Source organism: Apodemus sylvaticus, chromosome 2 (assembly GCF_947179515.1).
Source record: "Apodemus sylvaticus chromosome 2, mApoSyl1.1, whole genome shotgun sequence".
In the NCBI taxonomy this organism is placed as follows: Eukaryota; Metazoa; Chordata; class Mammalia; order Rodentia; family Muridae; genus Apodemus; species Apodemus sylvaticus.
The window spans coordinates 154635059-154656893 of record NC_067473.1 but is presented as its reverse complement, the minus strand read 5'-3'; the positions used below and the strand labels follow the sequence as shown (position 1 = coordinate 154656893).

The 21835-nt window shown below is 46.9% G+C and overlaps 1 protein-coding gene across 1 annotated transcript in view; it reads left to right on the top strand.

Moving 5' to 3' along the window:
- The first annotated feature begins 3813 nt into the window (after nucleotides 1–3813).
- The window catches only part of LOC127679156 (solute carrier family 2, facilitated glucose transporter member 3), a 68871-nt gene continuing 50849 nt past the window's right edge, over nucleotides 3814–21835 (top strand). The window contains exons 1-2 of the mRNA XM_052174784.1: nucleotides 3814–4189; nucleotides 7561–7638. Coding sequence (XP_052030744.1) covers nucleotides 7618–7638 — 21 coding nt within the window. The 5' untranslated portion in view covers nucleotides 3814–4189; nucleotides 7561–7617. The remainder of the gene's footprint in view (nucleotides 4190–7560; nucleotides 7639–21835) is intronic.

Below are 21835 nucleotides of genomic sequence, written 5' to 3'. Positions count from 1 at the left end.
CAGGGCTACATAGAGAAACCCTGCCTAGAAAAAAAAAAAAGGGCTGGAGAGATGGTTCAGCATTCTTGGCAGAGGGAGCTGTCTTATGCCCTCTTTGTTCCCAAATAACTGCAGTGTACATTTCTATGCCCACTCTTATGCCCTCTTTGTTCCCAAATAACTGCAGTGTACATTTCTATGCCCACTCTAGCCTGTTTTAGCTCCCAATTAAAGACACAGAAACCTGCTTTTTATAACAAGCTGCAAGCCTAAGCGGGGCAGATCCTGAGCTATTCTAACCCGACTAGGCTACGGCTCCCCAGCCAGATGCCCTGTTGCTTACCCTCTGGGCGTGCCTTGTTTCGATCTAGTCCATGTGCATCCTTATGGCTGCTCTGTCATTGAGACTTCATGGTGAGTCTTTCTGGTCCATCCACATGGTCTCTCCTCCTCCATCCTACTCTCTCTGGTATCCCTGGGACCCCCTGACTGGAATCGGAAATCACACCTTATTCTACTCCACCCAACTAATCGGAGTATTAACCAATGGGGAGTGGAAAACAATTTTGACATAACATGAAGACTGGAGATGCTTTACCACAGCGTTGCCCATCTGTCTGGGCATGGAGATCAGAATCTGAGCCCACAGCACACAGAACCCTCAACAGAGCACTTCCTGCTCTTCCAGGGGACCTGAATGTAGCTCCAGCACCCCCGTATGTCAGCTCACAACTGGTTTTGGATCCAGCTCCGTGAGAATCTGATGACACCTCTCTCCTCTGAAGGCACCTATACCCACTCAGACACACACATACACATGATTAAAAATAACTATAAAGCATAAACTTCAAAATGATAGCCCCAGTTTTCTTTTCTTTTTTTTTTTTTTTTTTTAGATTTATTTTATTTATATGAATAAACTGTAGCTGTTTTCAGACACACCAGAAGAGGGCTTCAGATTCCATTACAGGTGGTTGTGAGCCACCATGTGGTTGTTGGGAATTGAACTCAGGACCTCTAGAAGAGCAGCCAATGCTCTTAACCGCTGGGCCATCTCTCCAGCCCTAGCCCCAGTTTTCATGATAAATGTTCAATTAAAAAAAAAAAAAAAAAAAAAAAAACAAAGGCCAGGTGTGGTGGCGCATGCCTTTGATCCCAGCACTCAAGAGGCAGAGGCAGGTGGATCTCCCTTAGAGGCCAGCCTGTCTACAAGTGAGTTCCAGGACAACCAGGGCTTGCTTCAGAGAAACCCCATTTTGAAAACCCATTAATAATACTAAGTAGAATGTCTCAAATGACAAAGCACTATAAGATTAATCATGGATGGACCTTGAAAAGTCTCAAAACGGAGACATGAGGTGAGCAAGAAAACCGCGACTCTATCTTGGAAGCTGTGTCCCTGATGATCACAGCGCCCCTCTGTGGTCCACAGCTGTATCTTGGAAGCTGTGTCCCTGGTGATCACAGTGCCCCTCTGTGGTTAATTCTCAGGCTGCAGATGGGATGTCTGTGCCACATCAAGAACTAAGAGGTCAGAGCATCTTACACAAAAGCAGTCATGATGCAGCACCCACCTTGATGCCGCCAGTTCTCCAGTCTCTTTGGCGGTTCCTAGTGGCAGCCCCCCTCATCTCCCATCGGAGTGCCTGCTTGCTTTGCCACTGGACTTCTGCTTGGATTGTATATGTCTCTTAACTCAATTTTTTTTTTAAAGATTTTTTTTATATGAGTACACTGCAGCTGTCTTCAGACACACACTAGAAGAGTGCATTGGACCCCATTACATATGGTTGAGAGCCACCATGTGGTTGCTGGGAATTGAACTCAGGACCTCTGAAAGAACAGTCAGTGCTCTTAACCGCTGAGCCATCTCTCCAGCCCCGACTCAATTCTTTTAAGAACGCAAGAACCAAGGCTATGAGATGACTCAGCAGGAAAAGGCACCCTCTGCCCTACCTGATGACTCAGACCAATACCCCAAACCCACATGGTGAGAGGAGAAAACCGACTCCCACAAAATGTCTTCCGACTTCCACACATACCTTCTCATAAATGTATTAATAAATAAGTAAGAGTCAAGGGCTGATCAGTGGTGGTACTTGCCTTTAATCCCAGCATAAGGGAGGTAGAGGCAGGCAGATCTCTGAGTTTGAGACCAGCATGGTCTAAGGACACACAGAGAGCCCGTATCTCCACCCACCCACCCCCCACAAAGCTAAGGACCTTGTAACATATTCTAAAACCTATATTTTGAGTTGTATGATTTCTGTTGAATGGACACGTGAAACAGAATCACTGAGAGACATAGTGTAGCCCCGTTGTCTTGATTAATATTGCCAGTTTTCCAGACATTTCAGGGGGCCATGGAGGGGTCCCACTGATCCCTTTACATACCCATTAACAATGTATGAACTACATGTGGTGGTGGTTCTGAGCTTGAGGCCAGCACCTGAGACTGAGACAGGAGAATTGCTACTAGTTCAAGGCTAGTCTGTGGCACAGAGTGAGACTCTGTCCAAAAGAGGCCAAGACCAGAGCTGGAGGCATGGCTCAGCTGTTCAAAGCACTTGGTGCTCTTCCAGAGCAAGTGGGAGGGGGGAGTTAGGAGGAGGAAGAGGGAGGGAGAATAAATCTCAAAAAAAGGGGGGGGGGCAAAACCAAAGCCAGGTGTGGTGGGCCACACTTGTTACCTGGGTCTAAAGGCAAAGGCTTCCCCTACAGAAGTATTTACAGCTCTACTCCTGTGCAGGGGAAAGGTTTCCCCAAAGAAGTGTTACGTCTCGGCTCTGGCAGGGGGAGTTTCCCCCCAGCAAAAAGTGTTATCCTCTGCTCTGAAAGGTATCCCAGAGACTGGGAGTCAAGGAATACCACACAGTTACCCTGCACAACAGACCTCACACAAGGAGATTGGGAGGGGATAATCCCGGAGGGAGGGTGGGCAGTTGCCCCTACTCAGGAGTGAAGTTACAGGGAGGTGAGCAGACAGAAAGGTTTATACAGGGGGTGGGGTGCGGTGGGTGGGGCTTTCTAGGGTGGAGACGGGTGGGATTTCAATTCCTGAGTTTGGGATTGCTGAGTTTTCCTGTTCAGAGATTGGTGGGTTTCTTTTTCTTGGTCCTGGCTTGGGCTTGGAGTCAAGTCAGGGTCAGGGTGTATTTCCGTCCCCCATCCCCTTGGCCTTTTTATCCTACAGGATGATCAGGAATTTAAAGCCAGGCCTTAAATTACCTATACAGCGAGTTTGGGGCCACCCTGAGCTATGTAAAGACCCCGGGTTTTTTTTTTTTGTTTTTGGTTTTTTTGTTTTTGTTTTTGTTTTTTAAATATTTATTTATTTATTATATATAAGTACACTGTAGCTGTCTTCAGACACCAGAATAGGGTGTCAGATCTCTTTACAGATGGTTGTGAGCCACCATGTGGATGCTGGGATTTGAACTCATGACCTTTGGAAGAGCAGTCGGTGCTCTTACCCGCTGAGCCATCTCTCCAGCCCGTTTTTGTTTTTTAATAATGTACGACCGCCCTGTTCTTCTCTGCTCCTTTGCATTCCTTTCTTTCCTCTCCTTTCTCTCTCTCTCTTGTCCCAGCCTTCCGGGGTGTACCTACTGGCATACAGAGTTTTACTTTTAAGTTCCCTAGCGACTTACTCCATAGCACACCTTTACACGTGTTCGTTCTCTGCAATGCCCTTTTTGTGCGGTGCAGTTCTGATCTTTATAAAAACCCTGCCATCCCCAGCTCCTCCACACGCTTCTCAAAAGCCACGTTATCTTGCCGACTTGGCCCGCAGTCACTGCAAGACTGGTCTTCCGCCTCCCAACCCTAGCCGTGTTGTCTGCTTGAGTACTACCCCCACACGCCAACGGGGTAGCAGACCTTTAAGATACCGAAGCGCCAAACCCGCGCTGCAGTCCTTTTGGAGACGAAGGGGAACACAGGGGCTGGAAAGGGACTCCCCGGCTCCTTCCACGGAGCCCTCCGTGCGCCGTCCTGGGGGGGCGCAGAGGCACGAAGGGCATCCGTATCGCTTAAAGCAGCAATGTCAACTCCCTCTTAAGGGAGGCGCGGAGGATGGCGGGGCCCAGGACATGAAGCCTCGGGGCGCTGACACGTTCGGGGACCCCTGAGTGCGGCTGGTCGGTTGGTGACCTGGTGAGGATCAGGACGCAGGCGACCGGCCGCCCTGGAAGGGACCCTTGCCTCCGGGGTAAGTGGAGCGTGCAGGGTGGACGCAGCGAGCAAGCGGGCGCCGGGCACGTTTTCCTCCGTCAACGGACCCTTCGGAACGGAAAGCGGGCTGGCGACGGCGCGGGGCTAACGGCTGCGACGGTGGCGGTGGCGGCGGCGGCAGCGGTGCTGTCACTCCGGCGCGGCGCCCCGCTGCGAAGCGGGCGGTTGGGCGGAGCTCGGCACCGGGCAGCTGCGGGGATGGTGGGTGAGAGGCGGGAAGTCGAGGTGGGTGGAGGGTGTTCGGAGTCGCCCCTGTTGGTGTTCACTGAGCACCTTACAGGGTCCCAGGGCCCTCGGCCAAGCACATGGCCCAAAGCCCCGCCCTCCCGGACCTCACATCCTAGATAAATGAGTACAGCATAGATCATAGCAGGGAAGTATTTGTGAGGATGGAAACTACCGACTTGGTCACGCCAGGAAGGAGCTACACCACTGAGCTACATCCCCTCCCTTGTTACTTTTTTGAGACAGGGGCTCTCTCTGGCCTTGAACTCCCCCTTATAACTGTCTGGACTGGAACTGTAGATCCTCTTGCATCCGGGAAATGTACCGGGTGAAGGACTCAGGACAGAACTGTGTGTTCCGCCAAGTGTGGGGTAGAGAAACTGGTTTGTCTGAGAGGACCTTTCTGAGAGTAACTTCACGGAGAGTGAGTGAGCCTCGAGTGAGTCCAAACAGAGGGAGCTGGACCGTGGAGAGGAATGAACTGTGTTAGCCATGAAAGACGTCTGCTAGGGTCTTAAGCCAGAGGACCGTTTTTTTCTTGGCAAATTTGTGGGTAATTCAGTAAGTGACTTACTCCCTAAGTGTTTGGGAAAAGATGAAAGGCTAACTGGCCAGGGCAAAATGGTCTTAGTTTCTCCCAGTTTGTTTACTTATTTATTTAAAGACTTATTTATTTCATTTATATGAGTACAATTATAGCTGTCTTCAGACAGATCCCTTTACGGATAGTTGTGAGCCACCTTGTGGTTCCTGTGGTTCCTGGGAATTGAACTCAGGACCTCTGGAAGAGCAGTCAGTGCTCTTAACAGCTGAGCCATCTCTCCAGCCCCTCCAGTTTAATAATGAGCATGAAGAGCGATTCTGTGAGTTAATCACTTTAGCATTTTTGTTCATGAAGTACTGGGGATTTACCACATGGTAGTGCTAGGTTAGTGTTCCCCTGCTCAGCTATACCTCTACCCCACCCGGTGTGTGTTGTGTGTGTGGGGGGGGGGTGTCTCCCTGTAACTTGTAGGATTTGGTTCCTTCTTTCACTATTGGGTTCCAGGGAGCAAACAATTCAGCTTGTCAGGCTTAGCAGCGAGCACCCTTACCCACTGAACTGTCCTACCGAGCCCAGAGCCTCATTTTAAAAGAGAAGCATATTTATTTGAAGTGAAAGGGCACGGTGGGACTGTTCTGTGTTTTGCTTTTCCAAAATGAGAGTGACACAGAAGATAAGAGGGAGTTCTCATGGGGAAGGGATCAAAAGATGAGAAAAGGCAGAGAGGTGGTTGTCACTGACCGTGGCGGATTGCCCTCAGTCCCAGCGCCTGGGAAGCTAAAGTCAGACAGGCCATGTAACCAGCCATACAACCCTACTCAGCCAAGGGAGGAGGGGGAGGGGGAGAGAGAGGAGGAGGTATGGAGACACAGCATGGCCAAAGTCCCCAACCAAGCTAGCATTTCTACACCATCTCAGCTGGCCTTCAAGGCCACCTGTCAATGTCAGGAGAAGGAGGGCGGAGAGAGCAGACGTGGTTGTGCTGACAGCTGGCTAAGCAGAATCACGATTTCTGACTGTTGCCACTCACTGAAACGGTCTGAAGGAAGGTGAGGGTAAAAAGAGGCAGATGCAGATGCTTTCCAATGTTCTGTTTTGTCATCGTTTTTTAGATACAGAGTCTCACTGTGTAGTCCTGGCCATCCTGAAACTCTCTGTGTAGACCAGGCTGGCCTCGAACTCGTCCTTCTCAGTGGCGGGATTAAAGGAGTGTGACACTGGCTATTTCAAATACTTTAAACATGTTGTTTTTGTTCATAGTTAATTTTATTTGCAAACACTGAGAACTGGAAGCAACGCAAATGTTCATCAACAAAAAGCGAATGGATCAATAATCTATTACAGACACATGAGAGAACACTATAGGAGTATTCTGTGCTATAGAAGCATCTGCACAAGAGGCTATGGAAGCACAACTGGGTTTGTTTGTTTGTTTGATTGATTGAAAAGATTTCAAGCCGGGCGGTGGTGGCACATGCCTATAATCCCAGCACTCTGGGAGGCAGAGGCAGGCAATTTCTGAGTTAGAGGCCAGCCAGGATAGCCAGGGCTATACAGAGAAACCCTGTCTTGAAAAAACCAAATCCAAAAAACCAAAAAAAAAAAAAAAAAAAAAAAAAAAAAAAGAAAAAAAAAGATTTCAGTATAATTTTTATGCAGTAGGGTTAAGAGAAGAAAAAAAAAAAAAGATGCACCTAAGAGTGAGTGTGGACTTCTCAAGGGAGGGACGCTAACCACAGACTATTGGGTTGTATCACAGCATAGCCAAATCGCCTAAGTATGGGATTCAGTTGTAGCTCTTCAAATACTGTAACTCTTACATGACGAAATAAGCTGTATAAAATTACAGAATTTGTGATGGTGAAGAGATGGCTCGTGGTTAGGAGCACTTGCTGCCCCTGCAGAGGACTGGGGTTCAGTTCCCAGCACCACATGGTGGTTCACAGCCATCAGTGAGAACTCCAGTTCTAGATCTGACAGCTTTGAACCTTCTTGTGATCTCCCTGGGTATTGAGTATGCATACAGCAAACATACATACATGCAGGCAAGACTCTCATATACATAAAAAGTAACATAATCTTAGAAGAAGAAGAAGAAAAAGAAGAAGAGGAGGAGGAGGAGGGGGAGGAGGGAGAGGAGGAGGAGAAGAAAAGAAGAAGAAAAGGAGAAGAAGGGGAAGGAGAAGGAGAAGGAGAAGGAGAAGAATAAAAGAAAATCACAGAATTGGTGCCAGCAAGGTCACCTAACTCACTTCCTATCCATTTTACAGATGGAGAAACTGCCAGTTGGTGTCATGTAACGACTCAAAATCTAGAGTTGTTGGGTTTTTTTTGTTTGTTTGTTTTTAGCATATTCTTTGTCCTCACCCAGGACCCTTCACTTGTTAGCCCTCCCTCATGTCTGGCTATTGAACAAGGATCCCGGAATTGAGTTATTCTAACGTATCATTAGAATGTATGAGAACTCATCTCCGGGATCATAGTGCCCATGTGTCCAGGTGACAACTTGCAGGCTCTTCTGTCAGGAAACTTAATTAGATAGAATGAATAAATAACTAATGACCAATTGCAATTTACAGGAAGCTGTGCCTTGAAAAGAAATTTGAAGAAGGGTCAAGTCTTGCTACAATAGAGAGATGGAGAGCAGCAAACAGAATGTAAGTTTTTTTTTTTAATATTTATTTATTTATTTATTTATTATATCTAAGTACATTGTATCTGTACTTACCAAAGGGGGCATCAGATCTTTTTATGGATGGTTGTGAGCCACCATGTGGTTGCTGGGATTTGAACTCAGGACCTTTGGAAGAGCAGTCAGTGCTCTTAACCACTGAGCTATCTCTCCAGCCCCAGAATGTAAGTATTAAGATTAATGTCAGATTGATATCAAACTGGTGTGCTACTGTTGATAATCTTTGTGTTTACCGCCTTCCTGAACTTTTTCTTTTTGTCTTGATAATTAAAGACATTTAAATGATGACAGGAAAAACTGGCCTATAAGAGAGACTACTACAGCCAATAGATCTAACAGTTTTTCTTTTTGAAGTTTTGGGGGTCAAGGTCTCTTTATATAGCCATGGCTAGCCTAGAACTTTCCTATGTAGACCAGGCTGGCCTCAAACTCACAACTGCCTCTGCTTCTCAAATGCTGGGATTAAAGGTATGCACCACCATGTCCCAGCCTTTCTTTGTTTTTTTTTTTCCTTCTTCCTTCCTTTCCTTTTTATCTATCTATCTATCTATCTATCTATCTATCTATCTATCTATCTATCTATCTAAGGCAGAGTCTTGTGTATCCAAGGTGTGCCCCAAAGTTGCTATGCAGTCAAGATTGACCTTGAACTTTTTCTGGTCCTCAGGCCTCCACATCCAGGCCTGGGCCACCATACCTATTTGTAGGATGGAGGTGCTAGCAATTGAACCCAGGACTTTTTGCTACTGGGCAATCACTCCACCATTACATTTGCCACTCATGGTGTTTTTACCTTTTAAAGTTACATTATTGTGTGTGTCTGTGTATACATCCATGTGTGGGTACCAAGGTGCCAGTGTGGAGGCTGGAGGAGGAGTCACCTGGCATAGTGGCAGGTCCCTTTACCTTCTGAGCCACCTTGCCGGCCCACTTTGTAGTTTCAGTATGTGTTATTCAGAGTAACAAGAATGATAAGATACCCGAGTTCGGCGCTGTAACAGCATCGGTGACCCCCGTTAGGGGTTATCCGCTGGGGTTTTGAGCCTCGGCGCCGTAGATGTGAGAAGCAGCGGAGAACCTTGTGAATGCATACAGCCACCACCATCCTTTCCGGAGCGTCTCTGGGGTGCGGCTTAGGCGTGTTACTTGCAAAGCACGGTAATAAAAGGTCCATGAAAGGTAAGGCACAAGGCTGTCTCTTGGAATGGGACGCCCTCTGGTGGCTGGTGTATGTTACCGAAAGGCAGGGAACACATGGTTATTCCTGGAAAGGACTTTGCCTAAAACGGTTCTCTGGGTATTTGCTGGTATGCTTCTTTGTTCGTACACGGGGCTTTCTCCTTAACCCTAGCAGTCCTGGAACTCACTCTATAAACCAGGCTGGCCTCAGACTCACAGAGATCCCCTTGCCTCTGCCTCCTGAATGCTGGGATTGAAACCTTGTGGCACCCTGCTGAGCATTTTTCCTGGTATCTTGTTTTGACTCACATCCAGATTTTTTTCCCTGAACACTTTAATGGCCGTCCATAGAGAAACAGTTGTCTCCTTTGTCATGCTTTACAAACTGAGGGAACCAGTCAGTCATTGTTTTTGTATCATTGCTGGCATATACTATTTGTAATGTGTGTGTGTGTGTGTGTGTCTATACATGTATGTATTGCTCTTTCCCCCCCCACCCCCCGAGACGGTTTCTCTGTGTAGCCCTGGCTGTCCTGGAACTCACTCTGTAGACCAGGCTGGCCTCGAACTCAGAAATCCGCCTGCCTCTGCCTCCCAAGTGCTGGGATTACCGACGTACACTACCACCGCCCGGCTTTGTATCATTTTTGATATTTGGTTCTTCACAGATTTGCATGTTGTCCTTGCACAGGGGCTAATCTCAGTCAAATAAGTATATAAACTACAGAAGTGAGATACGTGATCTTTTTCTTTCCTGCCACACATTTATTAAATATATTGTATGACTTTGCTTTGGAAGACATGAACACCTATTTATTCACCCCAGATAGGGTACTGATGACAGATCAAAGAATTGACTCCAGTATGATCTAACTGTAACTTAACCGGAGTGTGGCTAGGAAATGATTTATCTGCCCACGGGTGACTCAAAGGCAGCAGCTTCGTCATCAAAAGAAGCATGTGGGGATGGGTGAGGTTGTCACTGGATTTCCCTCCACAACTTTCAAGCGGCTCCCTCACTCAGCTCCCCACCCCCACCCTCACGCCCAAGCCCCACCCTCCACCCTCACCTCAACCCTGCCAGCCATTGCTCGACCTGCCTCAAGGAGGTTCTTCTGAGATTTAAGATTCATGAGCTTCCTTAACCTCCAATGGGCAAGCTTGCAGCCCCCTCCCTCCTCCCAGAAAGAAATGCCCCGAGCTGGACGAAGCCGCTGCACCACACGTAGCCCGGATGATCAGACAGTGCTCACTGACAGGATTTGAGAGGCAAAAACTAAATCGAGTCACAGAAACTGAGAAGCCAAGGGCTGGAGGAAAAATCAGTGCCTGGAATTTATGATACAGACAGACATCAATCCCCTGGCGAGAGAAAGCGGGTTTGTCTGTGCCCGTGAGATCCAGAAGAGCTTGTGGTGATGATTAAGTCCGGGTCCTACAGCAAGCTGGGGTTGGTGCCGGGGAGGGGGGGGAAGAAGGGGGGGCGGAGTGCTTTGTGGACTGGTCAGGCAGTGCCATAGAGAAGAGTGGGTGGGTGTTCGGTGACCATTAGCTGCTTGTACTAGGGAGGACATAGGAAATCCCCTTTTTAGTGTGTTTGTTTTCTTCACCAACCAAAAGCATGGCTCCTCTGCACACTGCCCGCCCCACTCCCCACTGAGCTCTCCCTGCTGCAGACTCTGGGCGTGGCTCGCCCAGCCCACCCCCTCACCCCCCTACCCCCCCACCCCTCACCCCCCCCGACCCCCGTTTCCCACTGAGCTCTCCCTCCTGCAGATCCTGGGCGTGGCTCTCCCTCGCCCTGCCCACCCCACTCCCCACTGATCTCTCCCTGCTGCAGACCATGGGCGTGGCTCTCCCTCACCCTATTTGTTGAATAATTGAGTCTTACTATTTGAGATAAGGGGTTACTCTGTTTTCCATTTTGAAATTTTTAGGCTACCATGGATAAAAAGCAAGTCCAAGGCTAGCTTATGCTACCTAGTCTCAAAAAGAAAAACTATAGGCTTCCTGATTATACTAACCTTATTGTATAAGGGTAGCATACATCATTCATGTTTATTTGTGTCAAAATCTCATTATATAGCCCAGCCTGGCCTCAAATAACTATCCTCCTGCCTCAGTCCGCAATGTTGAGATTAGTGTGGGCCACCATGCCCTCCAAATACTTGGGTTGTTTTTTTCCAGCCTCTTCTTTTTTGCTTAAAGATTTATTTATTTCTTTCATGTATATGAGTACACTGTAGCTGTCTCCAGACATACAAGAATAGGAATCGGATCCCATTACAGATGGTTGTGAGTCACCATGTGGTTGCTTGGAATTAAACTCAGGACCTCTAGAAGAGCTGTCAATGCTCTTAACCATTGAGCCATCTCTCCAGCCCCCAATTCTTGTTTTATTTGAAAAGAAATACACATTTATCAAATTTATGGTAATATAGATGTTAACAAAAATGTCCTCTGAAATTTGGTAGAAATTAAAGTTAAATAAAAGTTAAAATGTTTATTGGCAGTATTACTAGCAATTAAAAACAGGTTTAGTAACAGGCACCTTTATGAGCTGTAGTGAAAATTTAGGAATTTTGGTGTCTTTGAAAAACACAGAAATAGAGGCTGGAGAGATGGCTCAGAGGTTAAGATCACTGACTGCTGTTTCAGAGGTCCTGAGTTCAATTCCCAGAAACCACCTGGTGGCTCACAAACCATCTATAATGAGATCTGGTGCCCTCTTCTGGTACACCAGCATACATGCACTGTAAATAAATACACTAAAGAGAGAGAGAGAGAGAGAGAGAGAGAGAGAGAGAGAGAGAGAGAGAGAGAAATACAGAAGAACACAGAAATATTATAGAGTGTTTTTTTCATAGTTTGATCCCAGACTGTCCACAGCAGCTGACTGTGATTTGTCTTGTCCTCTAGCAGGGATGTGATTTTGCCAAAGGCAAATGCTTTCTTTCATTATGTTACATTTGGAATTCTGGGGACTTTTCAGGAGGTATATAGATGCTAGGACCCAAAGACAGTGGGGAGCTGGTTGTTGAGTTGGTTGTTGGTTGTTGGTTGTAGGGGTGGGTTGTTGATTGGTGGTTAGTTGCTATTTGTTGGTGGTGGTTGATGCTTGTTAAGTAGTCATGCACAAAGAGGAAACAAGAAAAAAATTAGATATCCTGACATCGAAGATCAAGTTTGCCCCAAGAAACTCCTAATCAGCAGGAAATAATGTAATAATAAAGTTGATCCTTTTTCTTTCTATCCTTTTTCTCTCCTATTTAATGCTAGGGGGTTGAAAGGGTGGAGAAGAGTGAAAGGAAGAAGAGCCCACAGAAAACGAACGCTAGGCATAATGAGCACCTCACTTGCCTTCATTTTACTTTTGACAAAGCCATTTTGACAAAGCCCAATGGTAGCTGAAATCGTACCTAATATCGTACTAGCTAGCATAAAGGGCAAAAACTCAAGAGTTCAAGATGAATCAAGAGAAAAGGGTTAAATTCATAGTGAGGGAAAAAACCCTGAAATCCACCAATTAGATTTTCAGTTCATAAAGAAATAATAATTTAGAAAAGTTGAAAATAAAAAGGTTATAACATTCTTTTTTAAAAAAATTATTTATTTATTATGTAAGTACACCATAGCTGACTTCAGACACCCCAGAAGAAGGCATCAGATTTCATTACGGATGGTTGTGAGCCACCATGTGGTTGCTGGGATTTGAACTCAGGACCTTTGGAAGAACAGTCAGTGCTCTTAACCGCTGAGCCATCTCTCCAGCCCCAGGTTCAAACATTCTTGGCTCTCAGACCTCTGTAATTCCTTATAATATGTTGGTCAACAACATGGAGGTACAGTCACTCAGAAACGTCGCTTGCATAAACCATGTATGAATCAGACCCACTGTTTGGTTTTGGGTTAATTTTCTATTTGTGTATTTAATTGTGTGCCATGGTGCCTTAGCGGCGGTCTGAGGACAGCTGTGGAAATCTGCTCTCTCCTTCTACCCCTGCATCCCAGGGCTGGAGCTCAGCTGGGGCACACCACAGCAAGCAAGTGCTGTAACCTGAGGAGCCATCTCATGGGCCTGTTCTTTACGGTTTTATTTTGCTTTAAGATAAGGTTTCATGCATCTCATACTGGCCTCAAACTCTCTATATAGCTGGGGATGACTTTGAACTTCTGACCCTTCTGCCTCTAGGGCTCCCCAGTGCTGGAATCGCAGATGTGAGCCGCCACGTCCCACTCATGTGGTGGTGGGGACTGAACCACAGGCAGCTTGCTTTCAGAGCAAGCAGTCTACAGCCCAAGCCATTCCTCGCTCCTCCTCCTTCTCCTCCTCCTCCTTTTTGGTTTTTTTGAGGCAGGATTTTTCTGTGTAGCCCTGCCTTGTCCTGAAACTGCTCTGTAGACCGGGTTGGCCTTGAACTCAGAGATCTGCCTGCCTCTGCCTTCCAAGTACAAGTTCTGGTACTAAAGGCATGTGCCACCACCCCCTGAACCATACTTTTCTTTTATTCAGGCATGTTTCCTCTAATAAAACCACTGAGAGGATGCTAAGTAATTTTTTCTCTAGACTCATTTCTGTCAAAGGCTCATTTGTTATCCATCGAGCTGTTTTCACGTGGCTTATTGCTTGTTTTTATGGTTTGGTTTGGTTTTCTTTTTTTCTTTTTCTTTCTTTCTTTTTCATTCATTTGTGTGACAGGCACTGCACTACTGATGCCTGGAACTGCCTTCACAGTTCCCAGTGTAGGGTATGAGAACTTCTAACAAAGAAAATAAGTCAAGATCACAATATAGCAAATCGGACGGAAGGAGGGAGGAGCTCATTCAGATACTGTGGTCTGGTTGGGGGAACCTCCTTCAGGAAGAAGTTGAGCAGAAACAGAATGTCCAAGAGCCAGCCACAAGGCAATCTGGAATTATTCATACAAAAGAGCAGTATGTAAAGGTCCTGGGATATAAATGCTTCTCAGACTCCAGCCCAGTCACGAAACTCTAGTGTGTATAGATCCTGAGAGCAGGAATGGCTATGTTCTGCTCTGTGGGCCACACAGCCTCAAAGCAGTGAGACTATTGTGTAGTGACAGTGACAACGGTACACTGAAGCAGGTGAGGGAAGTCAAGTAAGCAGCCCAGCCAGGGCTACAGAGTGAGACACTGTCTCTAAAAAGAAAGAAAGAAAGAAAGAAAGAAAGGAGTAAAATAAAAGCTGTGCTCCAAGATGGCTTAGCAGGTAGGCCACTTGCCACGGATCCCCAGAACCCACATGCTAGAAGAGAACCAATTTCAAAAAGCGACCCTCTGACCTCCACCTTGTGTGCTGAGGCTCTTAAACACAGTATACAAGAGCCCGGTGGTGGTGGCAGCACAAGCTTTTAATCCCAGCACCTGGGAGGCAGAGGCAGGCGGATTTTTGAATTCCAGCCCAGCCTGGTCTACAGAGTGAGTTCCAGGACAGCAAAGGCTATACAGAGAAACAACAAACAAACAAACAAACAAACAAAAACAGGATACAAACAAATGTGCACCACTCTGAATATACTAAAAACCACTGTGCTGTGCACTTTGTTAGCTGCCTCTCAATGGAGCTATGACTTAATTGAGATTCATTTTACTTATTTAGGTGTTTGTGTGCGTGTACATATATGTCATGTATATGCAGGCCCCCTCAGAGTTCAGAAGAGATCACTGGATGCCCTGCAGAGACCTTTTCTGCTCACCTTCTTTCAGAAGAGATTTTCCCCAACTGGACACAGTATCAGAATGAGCAAACCCCCCCTCCATTCCATTTTCCATATTGTTATCTTGACTTAATTTCCTTCTTAGGCATTCTCATGTCTGCACATGTGAGACCCTGTGTCAGACCGGCTCAGAGGTAAATGCTTGCTTGCCCGCCTTATGTGAGGCCCTGGGCTAAAGAAACAGACACCAGCAAGGAGGTGGCTGTGCTGTGCCGAGGAGAGCTGTGGGAAATGGGGTGACCCTGAGCCAGATGACAGAGAGGGCCCGCAGCCTGCTAAGATGCTATCTAAGGTTCTGATCTAAATATGATAGTCCGTGGAGGAGTTTTGACAGTGGGAGAAATGAGCTCAAATACATGTTTCTAAGGGGTCACTTTGGCTGTTGTCTGGAGAATAGGTCATGTGAAGGCAAACCAGGAGACAGAGATGAGTTCTACCCTAGGAACCACGACTTAGGGTGAAGGTGACCTGTGCCAGGGCGACTGGACTAGCGGAAGTGGTAAGATTCCACAGGAAGGAGGGGCTAAGGAAGTGGACAAAGGAGCAGAGGTTATGCACAAGTTAGACTGCTTCCTCTGTTGGGGGCGAGCACCTCCAGTGGAGAAACTGGAGAAGGGACCAGATAGAGTAGAGCAGGGCAGGATCCCAGAGCACCTTTCCATCTGACTCCCCATAGACTCCCAGAGCCGAGACCCAGGTGTAAGGCCCAGATCAGAGATCCAGTCTGACTCAGATTCAAAGCCAGGGACCTATGGGAAACTCCGGGGAGTTGGGATAGAAGAGAAAAGGTTTGAGTACCGAGCTTCAAAGATATGCCAGTGTTTCGTAATGCTGAGCAAACACATTAAGACAATGTAGAAACCCAAAGCAATAGCTCTAAAGCCAAGTGCACCTGGACATAATGCCTGTGCTCTCAAGACACAGGAGTCAGAAGCAGAAGGAGCTCCACGCATTTGAGACCAGCCTGGGTTGCAGAGTAAGTTCCAGGTTATCTTGGGCTACTGTGACACCTTGTCCCCACACCCCAAAATAAAATCCAAGCAAAGAATTTAAAAGACCTTCTTGGCTTCCTGTTGGTTAAATGTGTGCATGGAGCTAAGGAAGGTTGAGGGAATGTAGCTTAAAAACTAATCCGAGCTGATCGTGATGGCACTTACCTTCAATCCCAGCACTCGAGAGGCAGAGATGGGCAGATTTCTTTGAGTTCAAGGACAGCCTGGTCTACAAAGCGATTTCCAGGACAGCCAGGAAACCTTGTCTCAAACAAGCATACAGAAACAACAACAACAAACAAATCAGAGCGGGGTGTAACCCAGGTGATAGGCCTAGCACAGCATTTACCAAGTCCTGTCTTTGATCCCCAGCACCACATAACCTAAGGATGGTTGTGAGCAGCCAAACCTACTCCATCTTGGAACAGCCTCCATCTTAAAAGAAAACAAAACAAAACAAAAAACCACAGCCTGAACTCTTGGCCCGTAGCTGAGATCATACTGCACCCATGTGCCAGGAAGGACCCCGAGGATTGTCCTCGGCCAGAGTCACTCCCTAGCTACTTCCTAGCAACAGTTAATCACAGATTAGTCTCATTGTTTCAGGAGTACTTTCAGACGGTTTGTGATTATATGTGGTCATGCTTTCAGAGCACCCACCTGTGGGCTTACAATAGCCATTCAGAGCCGGGCGGTGGTGGCCCACGTCTTTAATCCCAGCACTCTGGGAGGCAGAGGCAGATGGATTTCTTAGTTTGAGGCCAGCCTGGTTTACAGAGTGAATTCCAGGACAGCCAGGGCTACAGAGAAACCCTGTCTCAAAAAAACCAAAATCCAAAAAGAAACAAACAAACCAACAACAACAACAACAACAACAACAAAACCAATAGACATTCAGTTAGATGATTGCCAGGCTAGACTCTACCCCACTTACTTCCATTTTCTGTAAAACCTCACCAAAAAACCATCTTGTGGGCCAGTGGTGAGTAAGTCCAAACTTAAGTTTGTAATAAAGAGACCCTGATGTGATTACATCAGAAACAGCTCCTTGGTGGTCTTTTGGGGGTTCACGAATGCTTTGTGGCACAACAGTGGCACACTAGTCATCCCAGCACTTGGAAGATGGAAGCAGGAAGATCAGAGGTTCAAGGTCATCCTTAACTAGATAGCAAGTAGGAGGCCAGCCTGGGCTACTTCAGCCCCTATCTCAAAGCAAAGCAAAGCACAAGTAAGAGATATGTTATGAAAAAGCCAGGCATGATGGTGCATGACTGTAATCCCAGCACCTGGGAAGCAGAGGCAGGTAGATTTCTGAGTCTACAGTCTGGTCTACAGAGTGAGTTCCAGGATAGCCAGGGGTACACAGAGAAACCCTGTCTTGGGGGGGGGGGGACCAAAAGAGAGAGAGAGAGAGAGAGAGAGAGAGAGGAGAGAGAGAGATGTGTTATGAGTCGCCATTATTGGACCTCTTAAAGTGGGTGTGTTGGTGATCCTGTTAAGGTGGAGTGTGTTGGTGATCCTGTTAAGGAAGGGTGTGTTGTGATCCTGTTAAGGTAGGGTGTGTTGGTGATCCTGTTAAGGTAGGGTGTGTTGGTGATCCTGTTAAGGAAGGGTGTGTTGGTGATCCTGTTAAGGTAGGGTGTGTTGGTGATCCTGTTAAGGTAGGGTGTGTTGGTGATCCTGTTAAGGTAGGGTGTGTTGGTGATCCTGTTAAGGTAGGGTGTGTTGGTGATCCTGTTAAGGAAGGGTGTGTTGGTGATCCTGTTAAGGTAGGGTGTGTTGGTGATCCTGTTAAGGTAGGGTGTGTTGGTGATCCTGTTAAGGAAGGGTATGTTGGTGATCCTGTTAAGGTAGGGTATGTTGGTGATCCTGTTAAGGTGGGTGTGTTGGTGATCCTGTTAAGGTAGGGTGTGTTGGTGATCCTGTTAAGGTGGGTGTGTTAATGATCCTGTTAAGGTGGAGTGTGTTAATGATCCTGTTAAGGTGGAGTGTGTTGGTGATCCTGTTAAGGTGGAGTGTGTTGGTGATCCTGTTAAGGTGGGTGTGTTGGTGATCCTGTTAAGGTGGTTGTGTTGGTGATCCTGTTAAGGTGGGTGTGTTAATGATCCTGTGTAGGTGGAGTGTGTTGGTGATCCTGTTAAGGTGGAGTGTGTTGGTGATCCTGTTAAGGTGGGTGTGTTGGTGATCCTGTTAAGGTGGGTGTGTTAATGATCCTGTTAAGGTGGAGTGTGTTGGTGATCCTGTTAAGGTGGAGTGTGTTGGTGATCCTGTTAAGGTGGGTGTGTTGGTGATCCTGTTAAGGTGGTTGTGTTGGTGATCCTGTTAAGGTGGGTGTGTTAATGATCCTGTTAAGGTGGAGTGTGTTGGTGATCCTGTTAAGGTGGAGTGTGTTGGTGATCCTGTTAAGGTGGGTGTGTTAATGATCCTGTTAAGGTGGAGTGTGTTGGTGATCCTGTTAAGGTGGAGTGTGTTGGTAATCCTGTTAAGGTGGAGTGTGTTGGTGATCATGTTAAGGTGGAGTGTGTTGGTGATCATGTTAAGGTGGAGTGTGTTGGTGATCCTGTTAAGGTGGTTGTGTTGGTGATCCTGTTAAGGTGGGTGTGTTGGTGATCCTGTTAAGGTGGGTGTGTTGGTGATCCTGTTAAGGTGGAGTGTGTTGGTGATCCTGTTAAGTTGGGGTGTGTTGGTGATCCTGTTAAGGTGGAGTGTGTTGGTGATCCTGTTAAGGTGGAGTGTGTTGGTGATCCTGTTAAGGTGGAGTGTGTTGGTGATCCTGTTAAGGTGGAGTGTGTTGGTGATCCTGTTAAGGTGGAGTGTGTTGGTGATCCTGTTAAGTTGGGGTGTGTTGGTGATCCTGTTAAGTTGGGGTGTGTTGGTGATCCTGTTAAGGTGAGTGTGTTGATCTTGACAGAGGTGAAATGACAGAGGGTGACTGAGGGACATGGCGGTGGAGCAGTTGCCCAGCTCCTGGGAAGCTCAGGGTCCATTCCTAGCAATGAAAACTAATGAGACAAATAAAAAGGAAGAGATAGAGGGCCAGAGGAGGAGGAGAATTCTTGCTTTGATCGTCAGGAAGGAGCCGTGTGCTGTAGACTTCTTTAGTGCACCCTTACACTCAGCACCCCAGTTGATCTCACAGGCTGTAAAATCCCTCTCCGACTCTCACTACCACAGAAATGTCTGCTCTTCTGGATTCTGAGGCTCTCAAATGAGACAGTCTAAAGAGGTCTTAGAATATGGACTCATTAGAAAAAGAACTTTTGATTCCAGAAAGGAGTTACTTTCCAGACAGGATTGGTGGGTGGGAAAAAAAAAAGGTCCAGCCATCTAGAAAAGGTGTGGCTTAGCTGGAGTAGTTGACGATGTATCTGTTTGACAAGAAGCTGAGAGTATGCATAGAATGGGAACCAGATTTATTACTGAAGATGGATAATTTATTTTATTTTGCTTCTATTTTCTCAGTTAAATAATAGGTTAGGGTATCAGCTGATAGTCAAAAAGGAAAAAAAGATCTTGAAGATTTAGCAGAGAGAAAAGAGCAGCAGGTCTGGGGATATTCGCTAAGCCCTTGCTTAGCACAGATGAGGCTCTAGGTTCAGTCCCCAGTGAAAGGATGGAATTAAAGAACTCTAGAGGGTAAAAATAAAATAAAATCTTGTTAAGATAATTGCAGGCAGAGAAAAAAAACTGGTTTGAAGAAAAAGCTCTCCCGTTCTGCTTTCTGCCCACGATTTATCCGCCTCCGGGGTCTGTTGCTAGGATGCCAACCTTCGCAGAGATCGCAAACCTATTTGACAGCCGGCCACCAGGTGGCGGTGTAGATCCCTGCAGCTCCAGGTTCTCACTGCTTTTATGGCCCAGAGTTCACCTAAGTGAGGTGAGGCCAGTGCGCGTTGTGAACTGTTTTTTTATTAGGTCTAGAAGACAAAGCCCTGGGAAAACTAGAAGCCATTAGAGACTATTTAGGGAACGGATGATAAAAGGAATAAAAGGGGGGATAGAGTGGAGGAAGGAGGATTTTGGGAAGGGTATGGGCTTTAAAATCAGAAAGCAGAGTTCTATGGCCTTTAGACACTTGTGTGTTGAGTTGGAAGTTTAAAGACAAGGAAACCAGAGGTGGTGGAGTACTGAAAATTAGGTTGACCTAACTGACTTTAACATAAACCAGATCAGAGGTGGGAAGGAGAAGGATCTCAGAGCACAGGCACCTCTGAGTTCAGATGCCTATGACAAAACCACTAAGGGAGGATGTACGGTTCTGCTGACTGGGTGTGTAGCTTGCACATGAGGACCAACAAACGACCCAATAGGTGATCTGCACCTTCTGAAACTGTTGAACATTATATCTATCAGAACGGAGCCAGAGGTTGAGGCTGAAATCACACCACACAAGCTGGATTAGCCTCTCCTTTGTCATGACAAAGTATCTGAGAAAACTTAAGCAAGGAGGGCTTTATTCTCTCACAGTTCCAGGATTTCAGTCCATTACACTTGGTCCCATTGTCTGGAGGCCAAGGCATGATGAGGCGGTGATCCGGGAGCCTGGAGGTGGAGGAAGGCGGTCCTCTCACGGTAGAATGGTGCAGAGAGAAGACAGATCCAGGGCTTAGATATCCTTCTAAGGAACCGCAGCAGCTGGGCCCGACTTTCTCACTCACCCCCACCCCCACCCCAGGATCCCTATCGCTATCAAGCTATGAATCCACTGAGCTGTGGATTCGTCAGATCCCCCATGATTCTTCCGTAAGGCCTATTAGCTCTCAATCAAACCTTTTACCACATGAGCCTTGGAGGGGGTGGGGTGGGGCACTTCATATCCAAACTGCAACAAATGCAAAAATAAGTTGTTTTGATGTGTTATTTGTGTTTGAAAAGAAGCTAAAAAGGAGGATCCAAATGGAGCGAAAGCAAGAGACTTGCAGGTTGTGGTGCGGGGTGGGGAGCATGGACTGGGCATCACTGAAGACAAAGTAGGAAGAAGCGATCTCCGAGATGGGAAATTTCTGCTCTCCATTCTCTAAATTTTCTAGAACCGCCCCGCCCCGCCACCACACACACACACACACACACACACACAGAGAGAGAGAGAGAGAGAGAGAGAGAGAGAGAGAGAGATTTTGAACTTAGCCTGTTTCCTTAATGTTTAAGCATGCATATTTTGGTATTTTGTATTTTGACAGCTCGGGTGTCTCTGTACTGCCTGCGTGCATGCTGCCCCCAAGCCCAGAAGAGGGCGAAATGCCTTCGTGCAAAGTGGGAAAGGTTGCTTCTCTGAGCAGCTGGGGGTGAGGGCAGTCCAGGAAGGCCTCTTGAGCAAAGAAGCTTCTGGCCTAGGCTAAAAACACCACACAAGGCTTGAGCCTCCACTAATTTTCCAAACTAAACTATCATACATAAGGGCCATTGTAGATAATAGTGGGGAAGTGGAGATTGAAAACCTTGGAATAGAGCTGGTACATTCCGGTTTATGGCGTTGTGAACACACACAGAGCTGTTGTTCCTGGGCAAGCCCACGAGCCAAATTAACTTCTGAGAAAAGCTGACTTCCATTTTTATTTCAAATACTAATGTTAACATACGTCTTACTTTAGTTAGTTTGTTTATATTGCATACATCTATGCCATTGTGTGTACAACAGGCACATGTGGTGGTTAGAGGACAGCTTTATGGAGTCTTTTCTCTTCTCCTGACGTCACGTGGGTTCTGGGCATCAAACTCAGGTTGGCATGCCTCCACAGCAACACCTCTACCTCCTGACCATCCCTCCAGTCCCCAACCACTGTAAGTTTGACACAGACAGTGAACCTCTCTATCCAGGTGATACTCCCGAAGTGTTAGCATGCATGAGAGTCACTTGTAAAGCTCACTGCAGTTTTTGGTAAAAAGTGAGGATTTGCATGTGTCACGGGCCACTGGAAGTGGAAATGTCACCTGTACTGGGAAGACGACGGACATAGGGAGTAGCAGTGACTAAAACAAGCGCAGCCACTTTGCTAATGTCCACCAACGCAGCACTGATGATCGGAGCCAGGCCCTTCCTGCGGTAACTTAGGGATAAAACTCCTTTTCCCAAGTAAGCAAAGTAGTGAGAGGAAGTGAGACTGGAGTAGGCCGAACTGGTGTCCTCCTGCCCCTGCCTCCGGAGTGCAGTGCAGGGGGCGGTGGAGTGGCTAAAGGCGTGCACTACCACGCCCAGCTACCAGGCACTTTCTTAAGAAAAACAGTTTTAAGAAAGAAAGCAGTGGACTGGGCT